General features: G+C 48.6%; 1 protein-coding gene across 2 annotated transcripts in view; it reads right to left on the reverse strand.

Moving 5' to 3' along the window:
- WDR45B (WD repeat domain 45B) overlaps positions 1 to 23,652 on the reverse strand; it is a 1,026,954-nt gene that overhangs the window by 175,668 nt on the left and 827,634 nt on the right. For both annotated transcript variants that reach the window (XM_069654530.1, XM_069654532.1), the window contains one exon: positions 11,743 to 11,844. In XM_069654530.1, the coding sequence (XP_069510631.1) occupies positions 11,743 to 11,844 (102 nt within the window). The remainder of the gene's footprint in view (positions 1 to 11,742; positions 11,845 to 23,652) is intronic.

Genomic DNA, 23,652 nt, shown 5'->3' on the forward strand with positions numbered 1-23,652 from the left:
CTTACGCCACACACACTTCTGCTACATGTTCTTACTAAATACAATTTACATGCAAAGTGTACATGTATGTATAGGTAAATAAATCACTTACCTCTCAGTTATGTTCTTTGTTAGATAGGAATTGATGTAGTAACACTGTGTGAGACTACACAACACTTATCTGCTTGGTATTTGGTAACCCAGTTTTTGGTATAGGTCTGTACTACACAAGTTGTAAGTGTGACTAAGCAGCCAGGACCATCTCAAGAGGGGTAAATGTGAGCTGTAGCAATGAAATTCGTAAATACCAAGTAACGCTTACACTCAATGTTTCAGTTATAAATATTTATTTAACATCAATAATTAAATAAGCATTCTTTAAAAAGGGCAAGGTATCCAACACTGTAAATAAACTTTAAAATACTTTTCAGAACCATACAAGTTAGTGGATACTTTTTGGATATGCTTCTTACACAATTCCTCCACCCAGAGGTGACTTAATTCACATTCCTCCCACATATTTCTTATCTTTGATAAATCCACTTCTAGCTTGCTGGCCTCGGAAATTTTTTTCACAGTAGAGGGCGCTGCGTGTCGACGTCCCTCGAGTCGGTGTCCCTCAAAGGCCTCCGTATCGGCGCCGACGTCACCATAGGTATAGATAGTCTCACGCAGCGTCTGTTGCTCAGTTCCGTTTTGAGGTGCTGTATTTGCCTTGTATGAAATGGTTAATACCCTTAAAGGAGCGTAGGCTGCAACTACAAGGGAGGTTTTACTGCGGGGAAGAATGGGAGGGGCGATAAGGAATACATGGGAGGAACATCCAGTCGAAAGAACGTTACAGTTGGTCAGTAACTTGTTCTTCGAATGGATTGTGTCCTCCCACGTATTCCTTATCTTTGATAGACTCCCAAAGCAGTAATGCGTATAGGAGGCAGGAGTAAAACGTAATTATTATTTTAAAAATGCACCACCAAAGTGCAACACAGCTTTCCCAAATTTAGTCTCCTGGCTAGTGGAGGAATCTAGACTATATAATATGGTGAACGTATGTGCAGACGACTATGTGGCAGCCGCACATATGTCTTTAATTGGAACTCCTCTTTGGAGAGCTGGCGAGGCTGCGATACCCCTGGTTGAATGAGCCCTGAGGCTCTTTCCCTGCTAATTTATAGCATTCTATGATAGTTAGTATTATCCATCTTGAGATGGTTTGTTTCGTGATAGGCAAACCTAGTTTATGTCCTGTCCTGCATACCCCACAAACAACTTATCTGTTTGTCTAATCCTTGCAAGTCTGTTAATGTAAAAACTCAAGGCACACCTTGGATCCAGCCTGTGCACACTCTCTTCCTCTTTCCCTGGATGAGGAGGAGGGTAAAATGAAGGTAAGGTTATTTTTTGTGTGATATGGAATTCTGAAACCCCCTTTGGGAGGAAATTTGGCTTCACTTGAAGAACTACCTTATCTTTGTGAAAGACTGTATGAGGAGGTTTGCAAGATAAAGCATGTAATTCGCTCACTCTTCTAGCCGAAGTTAAAGTCACTAGGAAGACCTATTTAAGATTGAGAAACCTTAATGGACAGGAATGAAGAGGTTCAAATGGAGTACCCATTAGAAATGTTAAGACTAGATTTAAATCCCACAAGGGAACTTGAAAAGGAGGGGGGGGGGAAGACATTAGTCAATCCTTTCAGAAATTGAATGACTATGGGCAACTTGAAATATGAAGGCTCCTCAGCCGTGAACTTAAAGATTGACAGCGCGGCGAGGTAACCCTTGATTGTGCCAACTTGAAGGCCTGAATTTGCCAAATATAGTAAGAAAGATAACACCATCGGTATACTACATGAAAAAGGGTCAATATTCTTATCTCTACACCAGCTGCAAAATGTGTTCCAACGGCAGCGGCATAAAGATTTAGTTGCTGGCCTCCTGGCTAAAAGCAACACCTCCATTACATCATCCGGGACGACCCAATCCTTGTATCTCAACCTTTCAGAAACCAAACGTGAAGGTTGAGAGTCCTGATATCCGGATGGAGAACCTGACCTCCTCTTGCGAGAGAAGATCCTCTCTTTGTGGAAGACGAATCAGAGAACAGATGGACATGTCTAGAAGATCTGGGTACCACGTTCTCCCGGCCCAATCCGGGGCAATTAGGATCATGGGTTTTGCGGAATCCCCTCAACCTCCGGATCACTTGAGGAATGACGGGGACTGGAGGAAACGCGTACAGAAGTGGAAACTCCCAGTCCACCACAAACACGTCCCCTAGAGCTCCTCTCGGGGGAAATTCCCTTGAGCAATACTGATCACACTTCCGATTGATACTGGTGGCGAACAGATCCACCTTAGGGGTTCCCCAAAGGGCGAAGATCTCTTGAAGGATTTACTGAGCTAGTTCCCACTCGTGGAGACTGTTCTGCCTGCTCAGAGCATCTGCCATTGTGTTCTTCTTCCCGGCTAGGTGAACTGCTGATAGAGAGATTCCTTCTTGAATTACCCAGAACCAGAGCTGCATTGCCTCTCTGCACAGTGGCAGTGACCCTACGCCTCCTCTTTTGTTGAGGTAGTGCATGGCCACTGTGTTGTCCGTCATTATCAGGACTTTTTTCCCTGTACTGATGGCAGGAAAGCTTTCAGTGCTAGCTTGATCGCTCTCAGCTCTAATAGGTTGATGTGTAGTCTGGACTCCGATGGAGACCAACGACCGCTGATAGTCAAGTCGTCGGCATGGGTTCCCTACCCCGTGAGTGAAGTGTCCGTGACTACTGTTATCTCCGGCCATGGTTGCCAAAACTGTTCTCCTGACAGGCCCACCACTGAAGGTCTCTTGCTACTCTGTCCGGGATTTGTAGGAGATCTGACATTCTTCTTGAGAATTGTGACCACTGGGTCCTTAGCGCCCACTGGAGAGATCTGATTCTCAGGCGAGCCTCTGGCACTAGAAAAATGCAGGATGCCATGAGGACGAGCAACCTCAAAAAGTCATAGGCGGGTAGACGCTGGGCATTAAGTCGCAGCCTGCACTACTAAACTCTCTGGGCTTGGGTGTTTACTTAAGTATACAGGGTCTGAGTGTGACACGCTGTACTTCGCAGAGAGCTTTTTATTTACTGCAGGGATAACTTGCGGTGTTTCCCAATTTGCAGTTACTTTTCTCTGCAATGCTGCATGGAAAGGAACTATAGGGTCTTCTTGAGGCCCTTTATCTAAGATGTCTGTAAGATCATCTTGTTGGAAAGAGGGTACAGGTGTTGTCCACCCCATAAACTCCATAATTCTTGCCATAAGGGCTCTGTAAGACATTTCTGCATGCTCTCCAGGTTCTGGTCTGGCAAATTCCGCCTCTGAGCGGTATCTATGCCACTGGCATCTTGTAAAGATTCTTGAAGATCTCTTAATCTAACTTCCTCAGATATTAGCTCCTCTGGAATAGGAACTCTTGTAGTTTGTAAACCAAAAGGTCTCTCATTATCAGAGTCCTCTCCTTACTCATAGATAGAGGATAAAGCTCTGAAGTAGTCAGAGCGTGGATAAGGGGTAAAACCCATTTACAGAGAAGAGGGTGCCAAATTGGTAGACTCTGCTTGGGATAGAGTTGTAGGTGTCGATGTAAACGTCATAGCTCTCGATAAACCCACAAACGGCGTGAAAAAACTCGAAAATGGCTTCTATGTCGTCGAGAGACTCGGAATTCTACTCGGTGTCGTTGATATTGTCGATGCCACTTTTGACGCCTTGGACGGAACCTTCGACACCTCTAGTGCCGATGGTGCAGTTGGGGGCTGAGGCTTCGAGGACCTCTCTTTCATCAGGGTCGACGACGGTATCGATGACACAGACTTGTGCATCGAAAGCACCTTCGACTATGGCGTTGATGACGCAGTTTTATTGGAAGAATTCTTGTCTTTACTTGAGGGTTCATGGCGCTCTCGAGGGTTTTTATTTACCGGGTTCGACGACTCACAGTCTTTTTGTTTTCCGGGTCTTTCACCCGGGGTATCACCTCTAGGTATCTCCGAGGTGGACAAGGCCACGTTCTCAAAGACCTTAAGCATTCTTTTGCAAAATTCCTCCCACTTAGCTGGAGAGCTGTGTTTAGTGGGGCAGTTGACCCTTACTGGGGAATAAGAGGGTTAAGATGAAGGAGATCTATGACGCCTCTTCTTAGAATGTCTCTATCGAGATGAGTGGTGAGAACCACTTCGAGATCTCGTGCGGGAATGTTTCTTTCGATGGTGAGGAGACTAATGTCTCGACTCAGCCGAGGACCATTTCGAAGGGGTAGAAGATTTAACGGTCTTACCTTTTTCTAGCTTCCCCCTATGCTCCTTCAAGGCTTTCGCCGTCATGGACATACAGTCCTCACATTCCGAACACTAGTGCTCTGATCCCAGGGACCACAAACAGATCCTCTGAGGATCTGTTAATGACATTGTTTTTCCACAATCTCAACCTTTTTTGAAGCCGGATCGTGGCGTCGAAGCAGACGAAGATGCCATTTTAGGATTAAGATTTTCAAAGTTTTTCGAAAAATTTACTGAAGCACCGATTGTTGCGTCTCTGAGGCTTACGAAGCGCAGAAAAACGGAACTGAGCAACGGACGCTGCGCAAGACTATTTATACCTATGGTGACGTCGGCGCCGATACTGAGGCCTTCGAGGGACACCGACTCGAGGGACGCTGACGCGCAGCGGCCTCTACTGTGAACATTTTTTCAGAGGCCAGCAAGCTCGAAGTGGATTTATCAAAGAAAAGGAATACGTGGGAGGACACAATCCATTCGAAATGGCATTTATATATCACACTTTATACTTTGCAGATTCTGAGGTTGAGGCAAGGAAAGGTTTTAAGGAAGGAAAAGGTTAAACAGGTTCTCAATAAATGTGAGGACACTTACATCTTCCAATGAAATCTGGACAAGCCTTTCCCAGCAATAACAGTCTAAAACAAGTTACCACCTATGAGGGACAAACAATATCAAAGAGTCTGCAGGGAGCCAGGACAGCCAAAGTCAATTGGAGCACAGTCTATGGAGCTGATGTACTTCTTAGAGAAAAAGTCTTGCACAAAGATCGAGAGTTTGTATAAAAATCACTTGTAGGGTCACAAGCTGTTAAACTTGTGAAAAGCAGAGTTAGAATCAACTACACAGGTAAGCCAATGCAATTTCCAACTGAGAAGAGCACAGCTAAAAAGGCAATTAGGTAAGTGCCCCAAGCCTAAACAGTACCTCTGGTCTGAAGAAGAGTGGTCCAGCTGGATTCTGTCCTGTTGCAGTGATGCACACCCTGGGTTCCTGAGCCTCAGTCGTGGGGACAAGAGGGATGACGTCTGGAGGGCTCCTGCGGAGGCAATTTGGAGGTCGTCGGCAACTAAGGGCTCTTTTTAGTTCAGCGGCACTTGGTAAACAGCACCGTCTCGGACACCGGTTGGGCTTCCTTCACTCCATGGGTCCTGCACTCCAGTGAGGGAACTCTAGCTCTGGTCGTCCTGCTTCTGGAGGGCCCTTAGGAGACTCCTCAAGCTTCTGGACAGATTTCAGACGTTGTACTCAACTACGGATTTCTCAATCCTTGGCACTCGGTTCTTGCAGCAGCGAAGAAGTACAACCAGTTGGGGAAGAGGTTACAGTGAAGTTCGTCTCGGGGTTAGTTGGTCCCACTAACCCAAGGTAAGAAGTCTTCCCTTCCGGAGCTTCTCTGTCGAATTGAAAAAGGAGTTTCAGCACAGCAGCAGGGCTTCACCGGGCAATTCAAAGATCCAGGAGACTGCAGAACCATGGTGTACTCGATATTGGCCAAGACGCCAGGTAGGGACGACAATGAGGAATCCGTGGGTGGAACATCCATCAGAAAGAATATTACAGAGAGGTAATCAATTTGTTTTTCTAATGGATTTCTGCCTCCCATGGATTCATCATCTATGATAGACTGCCAACGCAGTACACAGAGCAGGAGGAGGGAGGATAGCAAGAACACCACCTAAAACAGAAATCTCTGAAGCCCAGTCCTCCCAATACGAGCATCTTGACCAGCCAGAGAATCCATGCAGTAATGTTTAGCAAACGTGTGCAAAGAAGCCCACAAAGTTGCCTGCCATATTTCCAGAACAAGGTGTCCATGCTGCTGAGGTGGCAGCCATCCCCCTGGTAGAGTGTGCCCCGACACCCTCAGGCACTTCCTTACCAGCCAGATAATAGCATTCCAAGATGCAGAGGATGATCCACCTTGACAGGATCTGTTTAGTCAGAGCTCTGCCAGCATGGACACCACCATTATCAAGGAAAAGCTGGTAATCTTTCCTGACCGTTCTCATCCGAGAGACTTTGTAGCTGAGGGCCCGGAATAGGTCCAGCCGATGGAAACGTTTCTGTGCCTTGGAAGGATGAGGTGGAGGAAAACAGACAGGAAGATGGATCTTTTGGGAGACAGGGAAATCAGAGACAACTTTCGGGAGGAAAGACGGTCTCGCTCCCAATGCCCCTTCTCCTTGGAGAAAACAAAGTAGGGAGGTTTAACAGGTAAAGCCTGCTGCTCACTCACCAGTCTAGCGGAAGTTATGGCGATCAGGAAAAATGATATGGCATTTATAACGCACATATGCACAAGTGTTTCAAGGCAAATCACCTTAAGGGTGAGCAAACATCATGAACAAGAATGGAGGGGTTCAAAAAGGAGTGCTCATCAGGGCACTACAATGAAGCCCCAAGCTGGAACTACAAACTGGCATGGGGGAAACGGATTACAAAGACGATTCAGGAATTGCATGATGTGGGGATCATAAAAAGGGAGAAATGAGAACAGTCCAGTGACACTGCGCCAAATATTTCAAATTTTATATGCTTGAGTTGCATATGATTTATTGAGTGTTTGAGGCTGAACCACTCCTCAATAAATCATATGCAACTCCAGCATATAAGATTTGAAATATTTGGCGCAGTGTCACTGGACTGTTCTCATTTCAATGTATTACTGTGGTGTATACAGGCAATATACCCACTCACACCAGTAACCTGCAGCCTGGTTTGTCTTCGCAAGCGATGTGGACTCGAGTGACTTCATTGTCACCAGGATTGTTGTTCATAAAAAGGGAGCTCTGGAATAAGGTGCTGGGGGTCCGAGAGATGTCCCGTTACCTCATGGCAGCACAACTGGCACCAATGTTACAATGGTCCTCACTGGGTACCGAGGGGGGTGGTGTGAGCTGGAACAGGCTACTGACATCCCATTGGGGTGCGTAGGGTTTCTGAAAGCTAAATCAAGAGAAGCAGGGGGAGGGGGTCACCTGTTAGACTCCACAAGAACCACTCTCCGCTATTGGGACAAAGCGCTCTGTGCGAAAAAACTCAAACCAGGAGAGGGGCCCTTCACTCCAATGAGCCATAATAACGAGTTCACTCCAGGGAGGGCACCAGGTTTTTGGCCAAATTGGGCGGGGGGTCCGCCCTGAATGTTTTTTTTCAAGGCGGAGCCCCTATGCAGTTCGAAGATTGTAAACCTAAATTCTCCCTGCCCGAACGCGAAAAGTTCCACTATGTGCAAATCACTCACTGGGTCACAACAAAAGAGTACAGAGAAGCGGCCAATAGAGCCATGGTGGGCCTGGAACTCACAATAAAGGAAGGGGTCCCAGAGAAGGGCATTTCAAGACTGTATCGGCTACTGGACGGGGCAGAGGTGGGGGATAAATTGCCATACATGGGTAGATGGAAACAGGACCTGGGGATATCCATCACAGAAGAAGAATGGGGGCAGATATGGGGGCGGGCGCAGAAAAGCTTTAGATGCTCCATGATAAAGTAGTCGGCATATAAATATATATGCAATGGTATATGACCTCACAGAGGCTGTATATGGCGAATCCGGACATTTCAAGAGAAAGTTGGAGGGGGTGTGGTCAGTTGGGAGACATGGGCCACATGTGGTGATCATGTCCAAAGGTAAACATTTTTTGGAAGGAGATTGAGTAACATCCGGGAGATTCTGGGGGTGCAGTTACCAATGTGCCCAAAGGTGATCTTGTTGGGGGCAGTAGAGGATGGCCTATACGATGCAAGCGGGGCAAGGGTCACACTAATCACCCACATGCTCGCTGCAGCGCCGATTACTGTGGCACAACTGGGAATCGGAGCATGGACCGATATTATCAATGAGGTGGGTCAGAATGTGGGGCATCATGGCCATGGAAAAAGTATGTACATTGGAAATGGGTAAATACCAAAGTTTTTTAAACATGTGGCTCCCATTTCATGAGTTTGTAGCGGAAAGAGACCACCAATTTCACAAACCAGCTATACTCAGGAACATTTTGGTGCTGTGAACTAAAAGGGGCCGGATTGGACACCAGAAAGGGAATCCATGGTAAGACAGGCTATGGATTAAGCCTGATCCCTATAGTGCAAGAGACGACTATCGGACAATGGCTTGTAAATGTACCACCAAAGTTAAGGTTTGTTGCAGAGTTGGAAAAAGGGGGTGGGGGGGCAAAGAAAACGGGCACCAGCTTCTCGATTGAGTTGTATTATATGCACGAATATATCAACTGTTGGTGCTCACTAAGAAAACAAAAATAAAGATTTTTTTTAAAAAGAGATTCCTCCGGGGTTCTCTTGAAAACCGAAATAACAGCAAGATACCCCTTCACAGTGCCTATGTGAAGGCCCGGCTGGGCCAAAGAAAGCAGAAAATCCAGAACAGAGGATGTGGGACAGGTAAAAGACCCCAGATCCTTCTTCCAGGACCAAGGTGAAAACATACGTCAAATCGAGGCAGAAATGGATTTGGTGGCAAATCTCTTAGCATAGAGGAGCACATTTAGGACACCCTCCTTTAAGTCCCACTACCTCAACCTTTCAACAGCCAAGCATGAAGGCTAATGGTGTAACGGTTTGGATGAAGGGCTTGCTTCTCTGAATGGGAGAGTTGGTCTGTTCTCTCTGGGTGGAACCAGAGAGGGCAGATGGCCAGATCTAGCAAATCTGGGTACCACGTTCTCCATGCCCAGTCTGGAGCAATAAAAGATCTTGGACGCAAACAGAAGCAGCCTCCTGAGAACCAGCGAAATGACAGGGATCGACGCGAAAATATTGAGCAGGACCAAGTTCCACTCCACCGTTAAGGGCGTCCCACAGAGCACTCTGGAGCAGAACTACCTGCACTTCCTGTTCACAATGTGGTATGTTGATAAGGGTTGGAAGTCTAGTACATGGTCTGTAAATCCTTAGATTTCTCCCATAGGCGATACAAATATTGTGAATGCCACTCATTTTGGATGCCCTGCTCTCCTTGGCGAGCTCTGGATCCAAGATAAATAAGGATTTCCAATGGTGCTGCTAAAACAGACAATGGATGCTCTGCATCACCATGTGCTGAATGAATCAGGGCCACAGGTCTCAGCACCAGTGCAACAGAGAAAGGTTGTGCCGGGCAGTGCAGAGCCAGCGTCAAGTGCACCGGCATAGCATGGGGCGCACTAAGTCTGGAGGTCTTTAGCATGCAGGAGCAGCGTTTGTGTACTCTTGCAACCAAATGTATGAGGAGCAGTAGGTACAGTGCCTCAATGGACACTGGGGGCCTGCCAAATATCTTCTTCATGCCCTCTCTGAAGGCCACCTAATTCCTCCAGGATCGAGGAGGAGGTGGGAATCAAACTTACCTCCATAGGTTTCAGGGTCTCCTCATCAGAGTCTGTGTGATGGCTATGCAGGCACAGCCTATGAGACTAGGAAGAGTGGATGTGTGATGAAGATTTGCACCTAGAGTAGTGGTCTATCTTCCTTTCCATCTCCCGGGAGGATGGCTGTCCAGTCTCTGATTCAGTTGAGGGTGAGCTGGTATCCAACTTCCTCTGAATTGTTTTAGTAGAGGCCAAAAATAGCCTTGCCACTTGCTTCCTGATGGCCTTAGGCCTTATAATTTGACAGGATCTGCACCGCTCGATTTCGTGATCCTTGTAGAGGCTCAAAAGACAAGGAGTGTGGATATGTAACAGACATCTAACAGTGGCATTCAAGACAGGCCTTCAAGCAAGATTTAGGTCGTGTCATGGATGTATTCAATGGCAAGCGCCCGATATGTAAACACTGTCACGGCTTCTCCTTTTCTACACCCCTGAGGGTTGCAATGGTACCTAGGCAGACGCTACGCACATAGGCGTCACATCTCAGCGGCCGCGCTTCCTTGTCAGACAACAAGGGTGACTATGGATACCGGACGTGGGACGCAACGTCAACACGCCGCACCCTCTCCCTCAGCTCCATGAAGAACAGTCTCACAATGGCGCAGGCGCTTCTGATTGAAGTAAGTACCCGCGTTGTCCTGTTTCCTAAGTCTCTAGTTTTGATTTTGCCTTGAACCTGTTCCTACGTTACAGACTGCATTTAGATCCGGATTTTGCTTATTCTGCTACATCTGATCTATCGGTAACAAACTTTATTCTGGCTCTTGGATTGCCCTATGTGTATCGTGACTTCTGGTTTGTGAAACCTGTGGGATTGATACTTGACTGCATTTTCCTGGAAAGCAGTGCAGTGCACTGGAGATAATGATGCTCTGCTGTTTCATCTACATCTGTGCACCATCCCTTCGTTAGTGCGTCATCGTTCTGTTCAGGCCCTACTAACCTTCTACCCTTTTCCCTACTCTGTTCTCATCTTTTTGTGGATAACTTGGAACCGCTACCTTTGCCACTCAACAGTTTCTAAGCATCTCTCCCTATTTACATAGGTAAGGCCTCACTCTTTAGGAACCATACTCCATTAACCATTCAGCTAGTTAATCCTCTCTCTCCCTTTTTGTCTGTAGTGAGAACAGAGCCTTTTTTGCCACCTTGGTATTTCGGTTGAGTCCCAAGTTATACCAGTTTAGTGCTGACGTTCTTTGAGTTTCATACCAATTGTACAGTATCGGTTTTAAGACCTGTCCCTCTCTCCACAGCCTGCGCATACCTCGTGGTATTTTTGCTCTTTCGTTTGAATTACACCTTTGCTTGTACTTATTTGAACAAACAGAGGAGTGTATCAAAAGGAAGGTCACCCTCAATGAGGAGACCCTGCCTTTTGGGGTTTGGGTTTACAGAAATACAGAAGCTACAACAGGTCTCTCGTCGTTATCCTTAGTGAGTACTGACAGGTGGTGTAAAAATTTTACAATTTCATAAACATGGTTTCAATATAAGGAAAAACAAACGATCAAAGGATGAGCTCTACGCGTTTCGGGACTTGAGTCCCTTCATCCGGAGCTAAACTCATTGTCTTGCTTGTTTCCAATTATTTCAGTTCAGTGTAGTTCAAATCTATGATAAATATACAGAGATGTCAGATTCTATTACATATGGTACAGATGCCACTTACAGTGTTTATCACACCTAGGACCTGTGGACTCGGGACGCCTGGAACCAGCTGCTGGCTGAAAGAAAGTTTTCAGAGAATACTGTACCAAGATGAACCTCAGATAAGAGTAATATGCAGGAGAAATTAATCAATTAGAAAGTACCTTTGGGATAAACTCAGCTTGGGGTAGAAGTGGGCTTCTCTCCTGGATGACCAATATAGGGCCAGGTTGGAGCCGCAATGCGTGTTCTTATAGCTGTGAAAAAGTTTCTGATGCCATTATAAGACTACAAGTTTATTTCTATGATGAAGAATCTGCGTGAGGAAGGTATGCTTTGGGAAGTATCAAATGGTTTTAACTTGCACACAATCACAGTAAGGCTGTGCAGTAATAGTGCTCAAATGCCCACAATAAGCCATACCTGGACTGCTTGTTCCTTTTTGGATCTTCTGCTGCAAAAATGTGTACAGTTCCATGATCGCTTGACACACATATAAGGGAAGCATCCTGATTAAAGTTGATGCTAAAAAGAGAAAAAGAATACCCATTTAAAAAAACTGTTACAGACGGAACAGCGAAACAAGATAAGTCAGTAGAGGATAACAGACATCAATGCTAGAACTGACAGCACACTACACATCCCATCTTGCAAAACCACAATCACCAGGACAACTTTCTTAGACACTCACTATGGTAGAACTCACTGCCATTCTGACATCCCAAAAGGCTACATCGTATGCAGACGACATCCTCCCTGCCTCCCATTGATCCAGTCATGGATGTCCAGTGCTTACCTGAAGCTCAACCCCTCCAATGCAGAATTCCTACTGCTGACCAACAAAACTGAACACCCGGACATCCAGACCTGGCTGCTATGAACCTCAAGGGCTTCACACCTCAGCTGGCAATTTGCAGCAAGTCCCTTGGGTTCGACATTGACATACACAAACAGCACATAGCAAGGAAGACACAAACGGTTTGGTGCCCACTTTCTCCTGCAGAAAATCTAGCCCTTTGTCTCAGAAAACCTCTTCAGATTCACTATCCAAGCTTTGGTCCTACCCCACCTGAATGGTGGCAATGCCCTCTTGGAAGGCCATTGGGCGACTACTTGTGCTCCCTTGAGAGGTCTCCTGCATGCTGCAGCACCACTCATCAAAGGACACTGCAAATTCCACATCACCCTTACCCTAATCGAAATGCATTGGCTCCCGTTGCAAGCCAATATCATATTCAAATCCTGCTGCATCATCTACAAGGATGTCACCCTGAAATCCCCAAGCTACCTCAGTGAGAAACTCAGCATCTCTGGAGGGCTACGATCTACCACACGTAAGGACATGTGCAGACTTGAACTCCGATGGTGCAGAAAGGAAAAAAAGCAGAAGACCGGCAAAGAATCTGGAAGCTCCTCCCCATCGTCCCCTCACTTCTACTGTTCAGGAAGGTAGGAGCTCAAGACCCTCCGCTTCAAGGAATGGTTCCTCCCCATCACCTCTGCCCATCCACCATCAACTCTGCATCATACCGGAGTGGGTGATCTGATCCCTACTGTTTCCTCCCTTGGTCACTTGTAGACCCACTGCTGACAATTGCCCTCCCAATCCCGTTATATTACCACTCCTCTGCTTCTCTGCTCTCTAACGTTGCTCTTCCCCCTATGATTTTAAAGCGCTCTGTTGCTTCCCGGAGCTTAGTCCGTGCTCAATCAATACCCTAATAATAATATTAATACAAGTCTGTGGAGGATAAAGAGTAACAATTTCAAAGGTTCAACAAAAGACACAGAAAAAAGATATGGGATCAGATTTTCTTTTTTTTTTTAAACTTTATTTATACATTTAATATTACACATTGACAACAAAATGTAATACAATAACACAATGTTCAAAGAAAACTTATGCAATTCCATCATATTAACTTTATCCATAAAGAACAATCAAGAATTGAAATTAAAATGAGAGAGAAAGGAAGAAAAGAAGAAAAAAATTAAATAAAAAAATAAAAATAAAATAAAAATAAAAAAAATTAATTAAAAAATGTATTATTGTTAAACCTCTCCTAGACTACAATAGATATCTAAGCATAGAGATCATTAAATGCTCCCCAAATCCTCTCATATTTGTCAAGTTGCTCCTTTGCTTTAAAGGACACCCTCTCTCTCCTGGATAGCAGGCACAAACCTTGCAACCAATCCTCAGTATTTGGAGAAGCATCACTTTTCCAAAATCTTAAAATGTGTTTTTTAGCCAGGAGAAGGGCTCTATATAACCAGAACATTTTGCTGTAAGACAATCCAATACCCAATGGAATCAAACCTAGCACACCAAGGAGAGGCTCTCTAGGTATAGGTAAGCCCAAGACTTTCAAAACCTTTTTTTAGCGCAAGTAAGGAGATGCATAATTCTGTTTTGTAGAATAAAGACTCATCGCTTTGAGACCAACTTCGACTCGTCTATGATTTTTTTAATAATGAATAAAATGAATATTTCCTACAATTATAACCTAATATGCCACAAATACATAACAAATGTCTTCTTGTAAGTCTTGAAGCATAGATCCAGACGATCTGATTCGGCAGACTGCTGTCAGAAATTATAAGGCAAAAATGAAATTGCTCTCCAAAGTATTTGGCCTGAGATTACCCCTCCCTTTTGTTCATGTTGAAAATATAAAAATTGTGATAAACCAGTGAAAGATGACAGATGTATTCAATATAAGTGTTGGCCTGTTGGGGAAGACAATGTAAGGATTTTTCTAAATCACATAGCGCAACATAAATTAAAGTTACTCACCGTAGTGACTAGAGTACTGTAAGAAACCAAAGGGTGTCTCACTGACCAGTCCCTTGGGATCTGTCATTCAGGTGGCCGGGGCACGACCATCGCTATTGGATCCAGACCCCGGGGGTGGACCAGTGTGGGAAGATCCCCTGGATGAGGGGTCACTGGGGAGTGGGGCACCCGGAGGACAGATGTGGTATCCCTGTTCCCATTTTCCTGTAGAACACACTCATTCCATGTACTATCTAGGACCTTTACCCCCCCCCCCCCCCCCCTCGCCCGAGAAAGAAGGCAAATAGTCGAAGTGGTCATACGAGGGTAAAGTCAAGGGTACAAGCCCCCCCTCGTACAGTCAAAAGACTGACAAAAAGTGAAACGAAGTATAATGCTAACCTAAGGAATTATTAGCCCTGTGATGCTAATAAAGAACTGCAGATACCAGAAGGCTTTGGGAGAGGAGGCCAGTATAAATCGTTGAACTGTATCTAGTATTGTGCATAGGACAGCAGTCGTGAGAAAGAGAAGCCTGATTGTTGAAAGTAAACGCACTTGCTACAATATAGCAGAGTGACCCAGCGAGACGCGATCGCCTATCGGAAGTCTTTGTATCGAACTGGCAATTACTTTGAAGTGAAAGCGTGAAAGTTTGCAATTAACAAGTGTGATGCTGGCGGTTTGAAAGCTCGCGCCCGATCATGGGAAGCCAGAACTGCCTACAGAGCAGAGGAGGGGGACCGGAGTAAATCGGTGAACATGAACCAGATATTTGTTTGGAAAGACATTAATAGCTCCTAAATGTTACAAGCTAGTAGAATGGGGAAAGAACACTGAACTGTGATTTGTAGGCTACAGTGAACCCGACGGAGGGATGCCAAGTGAAAGCAAGGGAAAGTGAATCCCGCATTTTGATAAAGTGACTGAACAGTGGTGTGAAGACAAAGGTGAACCCAACAAAGGGGTATCAAGAGAAAGCTGGGGAAGAGGGGAACCCACATGGTGAGAGATTGGGAGGTCTTGTGATGCCATGCAAAATACACTGATTAGAGGGATCCTGCCTTTTCTGAAGAAACTGCTTCCGGATGCCTTTAGACTCAAGGGGTGCTCACAGTCATGCCATTGTTTCGCCTTGTCCCATGATGTAACGTGGGGAAGCGAGTGCATTAGTTCAGCAGTCCTCAACTACCGAAACCCTTTTGGACATTTCAGTTTGCAGTACACTCTTGTTATACATATCATTGTCCCACACCCTTTTGTTATATAGAGTAACGATTTGGCAATAGGTTTATTAGTATAGGCCATTTTGTTTTGACACAACACCACTAGGTCAGCGTTTTCTTTACTTTGATGGTTGTAGCTTGCTCCCATCTTAGATTTAGATTGTTTTTCTCACCCATACACTGTTCAATAAACACCCTTGGATTGTACTCCTTGTGTCTGTCGTACTTCTGACAATCATGCCTTCCTCACAGTACTAATAGTCCCCTTTCCTTCATCCTTGTTGGCTTCCCCCAAAATGGGGATGGTTACGGATGCTTTAGCAGCGAAAAAATTGAGCTTCCACTTTAAATTTAGTACAGTGTGCGGGGGTGCGGCCTCGGGCGGGGGAACGCCCCACCCAGGCCCTGCCCTTCGGCACCTCACCCCAGTCCCCTTTGAATACGTTAGACGCTTAGACACCTGGCTACACTTATTAGATATTAGCCCTTGGCATACAAGCGGGGGAAAGTGGGTGGGACGTATGGAGGAAAGGGTACTATGGACTACGAGTATTCTAGTCACTACGGTGAGGAAGAACAAGTTACTTTCTTATCTGGTAACGTTCTTTCGATGGGATGGTCCGACGACGTATTCCATATCTATGACAGGTAATGTCCACAGCTGTGCTGCTTCAGAAAATCTTTGGCATCTGCGTCCTGCATCGATGACGTCGATGCGCCGTCCCCGAGGACCTCCTCCGACGGCCGACGTCACCCGATGTGATAAGTAGGACGCACAACGCCCATGGCCTCAGTTATAGTTTTTTCCCAGAACGTGTGCCAGCAGTTTTCTGCCAGTCAGACACACAAGGCCTTGCGGAACGCAAGCTGCAATCGCAAAAGAAATTCTGCAGCGGGGAAGGCAGGGAGGGAGCGATATGGAATACGTCGTCGGACCATCCCATCGAAAGAACGTTACCAGGTAAGAAAGTAACTTGTTCTTCGAGGGGATTGGGTCCTCCGACGTATTCCATATCTATGACAGACTCCCAAAGCAGTACCAAGCAAGGGGGTGGGAAAGAATTTAGAATACAAATTTAGCATGCCCAATCAAATTGCGGAATAGAGAACTGCCTTGCCAAAGGCCAGATCTTGCCCTCTGATGGAATCGAGGGAATAGTGACGTACAAAAGTATGTACTGAAGCCCAGGTGGCTGCATCACAGATGTGACGAATAGGAACTCCCCTCTGCAGGGCAGTAGACGCAGCCACTCCTCTGGTAGTGTAACGCTCACCTGATTCTCGCAGAGGCGCCGGTCTTGACTGGGCGACTACCGTATCTTCAAAGGTGATGTGTAGCACCCGGTTGGCTCTTTGGGCTGGACCCCTGTGCACTGTATGCCTGACGTGTAGAGTAAGATGTCTGCAGATAGAAAAGATGGGGTTAATGAACTGGGGTTATTGGGGTGTCCCTATCTCTTTCCTCTTCTCCTCTCCTGTAGACCCCCAAAGGTTAACGCTCTCACCTTAGGTAAGTGAATGCCGAGCTCTCCATCTGCCTCGGGGCAGGGTGCTTAACCAGTTTCTTCACTGGATAGGTAGCGCAGGCCTCTTGACTTCAGAGGACTGCTGTCCGTCGTTTACTGCACGAACGGTAAGTTTCGAGTCATTCAAATGTCTTTAAAGTCTTTAGTAATGATGTCTCTTGTTTTGCAGGGTTCCGGCGATGGCGGATGACGGGCTGAAGTGAGTTGAAGATGGAGCCCGTGTGATGAATAGAAGCGCCTGGAAGCACGTAAGTAAGCGGTTGTTGCCTGCTTCACTATGCGCTCTAACTGTCTTTTTATTTTGCAGGTACGAGTTCGGAGCGGCTGCAGGGTGCCGGAATACCCACTGGATTAGATGTGGAAAGGAGTAATGGCACGTGAGTATTAAAGTTCCCCAATGTCTTTAAACGCACCTTGTTTTGTCTTTCAGATGCGGGATGCAGCGCCGAAGGCCTCCGGAGCGTGCGAAGAGTTGGTAAACTTTTGTCTTTCAGATACCGGAATGCAGTGTGAAGACCTCCGGAGCGCACGAAGAGTAGGTAGGCCTTGCCTTTCAGATGCCGGAATGCTAACCTGTTCTTTCTTGTCTTTATAGGTGTTGCTGAAGACTGGATTCAGGATGGTAAGCCTTTGCCTTTCAGATGCCGGAATGCTAACCTGTTCTTTCTTGTCTTTATAGGTGTTGCTGAAGACTGGATTCAGGATGGTAAGCCTTTTTCCTTAGGCCCAGGACCGGATGCAGAAGACACGATGAGCGTTCTGCTGCAGAGGTTGCAGAATAACGCAAAGCAAGATTCATCCACCGGGTGTGGTTTAAATAGCCTCCTGTAGTGCTTAGGTGTCTCCTTCCACAGCCACGCCTAAGTAAGAAAAGAGTTCCTGGTAAGAAAAGAGTTCCTGCCTTCCAGAAGAGTTCCAGTGTTCTGAATCTAGGGAGTGGCTCCAGCCCCACCCAACAGGAAAAGTACTTCCAAACAGAAGAGGATCAGAGGCTCAACTGGCAGGCAAGTAAGCAGCATGGTCTGCTGAAGGTAAGTCCACCCAAGCATTATGTGCCCGGCGCTTCCAGCGCTGGGACTGGGCATATTTATGAGCCTGGTGCCACTGGCGCCAGGACTGGGTCCAAAAGGTCCCAATTGGGACTGGTTGGCACTCGGAACCTGGGTTATGGATCTGCTTCCAAGGGAGTTGGGAAAACCCTGACCTTTTGGAAGCAGAGATCATGACAGGTAGAATGGGCCCGCAAGCCAGCCGGAGGGTCCTTACCCGCCAAGTGGTAACACTCGGAGATAGCTAAAATAATCCAACGAGACAAAGTCTGTTTCGTCACAGCTTGTCCCAAACGCTTTCCAGCGTAACCAATGAAAAGTTTATCGTCCACTCTGACCCGGGACATGCGCGAGATATAAAAGCTCAACGCTCTCCTAGGATCAAGCCTATGGAGCCTCTCCTCTTCCTTACCAGGATGTGGAGGAGGATAGAACGCAGGAAGAACAACCTTCTGGCTCAAATGAAATTCCGAAACCACCTTCGGAAGAAAAGAAGGACGAACTCTAAAGACAACCCTGTCCTTGTGAAACACAGTGAAGGGTGGCTTAACTGAAAGTGCCTGTAACTCACTCACTCACTCTGCGAGCGGAAGTAACCGCAACTAAAAACAGTTTTCAGAGTCAACAGCCTCAAAGGGCACGAATGTAAAGGCTCAAACGGAGCACCCATAAGAAACTTAAGAACAAGGTTCAAATCCCAACCTGGCACCAAAAAAGGTGACGGAGGGAACACATTAGTGAGCCCTTTCAAAAACTGCGAAAGTAAAGGAATCTTAAAATAGGAACACTCTTCAGACGAGCGCTTAAATATGGACGGCGCCGCCAGGTCACCTTTAATGGTCCCCCACTTGCAAGCCCCTGTGGGCCAAAGAAAGCAAGAAAGACAAAACCATGGGAATGTCGCATTCAAAAGGATCCACATTCTGAACTCTGCACCAGTTGCAGAACTTTCTCCAACGGCAACGGTACAGAGACTTAGTTGCTGGCTGCCTGGCCGAGAGCAACACCTCCATCACGTCTTCAGGGAGGTCCCAATCCTTATACCTCAACCTTTCAGAAGCAAGCGTGAAGATTGAGGGATCTGACCTCTGGATGGAGAACCTGACCCCCCTCCCGTGAGAGCAGATCGTCTCGGTAGGGAAGACGACGTGGAGGGCAGATGGACAAGTCTAGAAGGTCCGGGTACCACGTCCTCCGGGCCCACGCCGGAGCAATGAGGATCATCCGGGAACCGAACCTCCGCAACACTTGCGGGATGACGGGGGACTGGAGGAAACGCGTACAGCAGTGGGAATGACCACTCCACCACGAACGCGTCTCCTAAGGCTCCTTTTGAAGGAAATTCCCGCGAGAAAAACCTTCTGCACTTCCGGTTGACACTGGAGGCGAAGAGATCCACTTGAGGGGTCCCCCAAAGGGCGAAGATCTCCAGGAGAATCTCCTGAGCCAGCTCCCACTCGTGAGAGATTGTGCTCTGCCTGCTCAGAGCGTCCGCCGTCTCGTTGTCGTCTCCGGCCAGATGAACTGCCGAGATCGAAACTTCCTGCTGGATGGCCCAGAACTCGAGCTGCATCGCCTCCCTGCACAGCGGAAGTGACCCTGCCGCCCCCTTTTTGTTGAGGTAGTGCATGGCCACCGTGTTGTCCGTCAGAATCAGGACACTCTTCCAGCGCACAGTCGGCAGAAAAGCCTTCAGGGCTAGCCCGACGGCCCTCAGCTCTAACAGATTGATAAGGAGTCTGGACTCTGACAGAGACCAACGACCGCTGACTGTCAGCTCGTTGGCATGAGCTCCCCATCCCGTGAGGGATGCGTCCCTCACGATCGTCACCTCCGGCTAGGGCAGCCAAAATGGGGCACCCTTCATCAGATTGCTCTCGACGGCCCATCACAGAAGGTCCCGGGCTACCGAGGGCGGCAACTGAACAGGGTCCGACAACATGCCGGAGGACTGAGACCACTGGAGCTTGAGTGCCCACTGCAAAGATCTCATCCGCAGACGAGCCTCTGGCACCAGAAGAATGCAGGATGCCATGAGGCCGAGCAGTCTCAAGAACTCGGACGCTGGGAGAGTCTGGGCAAACTGAAACTTGTGCACCATCTGCTGAATGTGAAGAGGAGGAAAACACTGCCCCAGGGACGTGTCAAGCACTGCTCCGATGTACTGGAGCCGCTGCGTTGGTGTCAAATGGGACTTCTTTAAATTGAGGGAGAAGCCCAGCCTGAGAAGGGAGTGGCAGGTGACAGACAGATGATCCAGGACTTGCTCGGGAGAGCTCCCCCTGATCAACCAATCGTCCAGGTAGGGCTAGACGTGAATCCCCACTTTCCTGAGATGCGCTGCCACCACCACCATGAGCTTGGTGAAAACCCTCGGGGCGGAGGTCAATCCGAACGGCAGGACCCGAAACTGAATGTGCGAGTCGCCAACCGCGAACCTCAGGTACTTCTTGTGCTTGGGATGGATCGGCACATGGAAGTAAGCATCCTTGAGGTCGAGAGACACCAACCAGTCCTGAAGTTGAAGGGCATGGAGGACTTGAGAAAGAGTCACCATCTTGAACTTGTCCTTCCTGAGGAGTTTGTTCAAACCGCGCAAGTCCATGATGGGTCTCAATCCCCCGTCTTTCTTTGAAATCAAAAATAAGGGGAATACCATCCCTTGTTCCTCTCCGCTACAGGCACCAGTTCTATGGCGCCTTTCTCCAGCAGGGCTTGAATTTCCTGCGCAAGGAGCAGATCCGGACTCTTCAAAGAGACGTTCCCTGGTGGATTGTCGTGAGGCCTCTGCCGAAAAGGAAGACAGTAGCCGTGGGTTATGATCTCCAGAACCCACACATCCGAAGTAATGGCTTGCCACTCTACAAGATGCTGCGCCATCATTCCCCCAACCGGCGAACCATGGGACCTGGCCTCATGACTGAGTGGTAGCGGCTGCGGCGTTGCCTGAGGGAAAAGAGGCAACTGCCCGAGCGGCCTTGGCACCTCGAGTACCTTTGTTTCCACCTCTGGCACTCCTACGATGGCCTCTTTGACTGCTAGCTCCTCTCGCTTTACTGAAGGACGAGTAATAGCGAAAGGAACCTCCCCTCCATTGTTGTCCCCTAGGACGAAAAGGTGGAGGTTGGCGAACTGCAGCGCCCAACGACTTCGCTGCAGCTTTGGAGGTCTGCAACCTCCCAAGGCTCTCGTCAGCCTTACTGCCAAAAAGGTGTTCACAGTCAAAGGGCATGTTGAGGAGCCGGGACTGCATATCAGGCACGAACCCAGACTTCCTCAACCACGCAAACCTGCGCATTACGGTGCTCGCCGCCATGGACCGGCTGACACAATCCGCCAAGTCCAAACCCGACTGAACGGCCTCACACATGGCATCCTTGCCATCCTGAACCATAGCAAGGAAACCATCCCGTTCGTCCCCTTTGGGAATATGATCAGCCGCTAATGCAACACAGTTCCACAGCGTGTGTGTGAAACGAGACAAGGCACATATGGAGTTGGCCGCCTGAAGCGCCATACCACCAGAAGAAAACACTTTCTTCGCCCAGCCGTCAAAACGTTTGTCGTCCCTATCCGGAGGGATGGTAGGATACGACGCCTGCTTTGCCGGGGCCGTAGCCGCCTGCACCACCAAACTCTCCGGGGTGGGGTGCCTAGACAAGTAGCAGGGGTCGCTACTGGCTGGACGGTATTTTCGCGACAAGACTTGCCCACTGCCGGGAGACTCTCCGCAGCAGTCCAAGCCGCCGCCACCCTTCTCTGCAAAGCCATTTGAAAAGGCAAAACCGGGTCAGTGGGTGGACCGAGATCAAGGATGTCCGTGAGATCATCCTGAACGAACTCCCCTGGGGGAGCTGACCAACCCAAGTACTCGGTAACCCGAGACATAAGGCGCCGATATGACGAATCGGCATGAGTGCCAGGCTCCGGCCGACAAAACTCCACCTCCGGAGAGGTGTCCAGTCCACTGGCATCATGCAGTGACTGCTTCAGGTCATCAAACTGACTATGGCCCGAGATAAGGTCATCTGGAACCGTAACCGGAACCAGGCCGCCATCAGAGCCTTCATCACCCTCTGAAATGTACTGCAGGCGGTGAGAGGAAGACCTCTGCGGACCAAAGCAGTGCCGGACCTTAGCCATAGCCTTTTTAGGGGCAAACCCCATGCCACGGGGCCCCTCCGACACCACCGCCTTGAAAGGCGTCGAGGGCGCCGAGCGAGTCGGCGTCGACAGAAAAGGCATCGACGTCGAGCGAATCGGCGTCGACGTCAGCTGCAACGCCTCCAGCATCTGCGGCGTCGACACAGTCCTCGAAGCCGGAGCTCCGAGCGTGTCTCTCGACAACCTGGGTGCCGACAGCGTCGACGACCCCCTCGAAGACGGAACCTCAAGAGAAATCCTCGACGACCTCGGCGCCACATGCGTCGACGTCTTCTTCGAAGACGGCACAGGATCACGCGGTCTCGAGCGCGTCGAGGACCGGGACCTGGAACCGGCATGGCGAGAACGGCTACCCTTGTCCGAGCGGGACCTCTCCCGCGAGCCGTGCCGACCAACCGAGCCCGAAGGCGTACGGGCGATGTCTCTCGACCGGTGCCGGCCGACCGACACCACTCAGAGGCGCAGATGGCCAGTGCCCTGCGATTCCAGAATCGCTAGCATCTGCTTCCCGAAGGAAGCCCATTCCTCTGGCGTTGCTTGCATAGAGGGATAAGCGACCCGCCGACGGGCGGTGTCCTCGGAAGAGGACGGGGAAGGCGACCTATGCCAGCGCTTCTTGGAATGCCTAGAAGAGGCGGAGGAGTGGCGAGACCGACTCCTGGAAGGAGACCCACCGGACTTCTGACGACGACGCGGAGAGTCACCCCTCGAGTCATCGGTCGAAAGCCCCGCAGACCTCGACTTCCGGGGCTTAGACACCCGACCTACCGACAGTTTCTTCTTGCGTTCCCGCAAGGCCTTCGCAGTGAGCGACTAGCAGTCGACACAGTCGTCCGTATTGTGGGCCTCCCCGAAGCACCAGAGGCAGGCGCCGTGCGAGTCCGTGACCGACATCTTAGACCCACAGTCCCCGCAGTTCTTGAAGCCCGGACGCGGGGTCGAAGATGAGAAAGACATCGCCACAAACAGGTCTTCACACCAACCGAACAGGTTCAACGAACCGAGAAAAGAAAACAGCAACTCCAACGAGTCGAGGCGTACCGAGATTCACGAAGCGAACACGTTCGCGGAAAAAACGGAACTGGAGGCTATGGGCGTCGTGCGTCCTACTTATCACATTGGGTGACGTCGGCCGTCGGAGGAGGTCCTCGTGGACGGCGCATCGACGTCATCGACGCAGGAGCAAAAGATTTTCCGAAGCAGCACAGCTGTGGACATTACCTGTCATAGATGTGGAATACGTCGGAGGACCCAATCCCCTCGAAGTTTAATTACTCATACGTCCCGTCCCCTTTCCTCCTTCCTTTTGGGCGATTCCACCAACCAAGAGCATAGGGTGGAGCCGTGATAGATTGCCTCATACTTAAGAACAAGCAAACATGTTCTGCAGAACTCTCTGACCAAACTCAGCATCGCGCTTGGAGCTGTTGTCCAGGGAATAGTGCTTGCAGAAAGTCGGAGTGGCCCAAGTAGCTGCCCTGCTGATGACATCCCAAGAATCATGTCTCTGGAATGTGACTGCCGTGGCCTTAGCCCTAACCATTTGGGCATGAATCCCCTCTGGGACCGGTTTGATGGCCGTACACGCCTCT

This window comes from Ambystoma mexicanum, chromosome 3q (genome assembly GCF_040938575.1).
Source record: "Ambystoma mexicanum isolate Mex_15411 chromosome 3q, UKY_AmexF1_1, whole genome shotgun sequence".
Classification (NCBI taxonomy): domain Eukaryota; kingdom Metazoa; phylum Chordata; class Amphibia; order Caudata; family Ambystomatidae; genus Ambystoma; species Ambystoma mexicanum.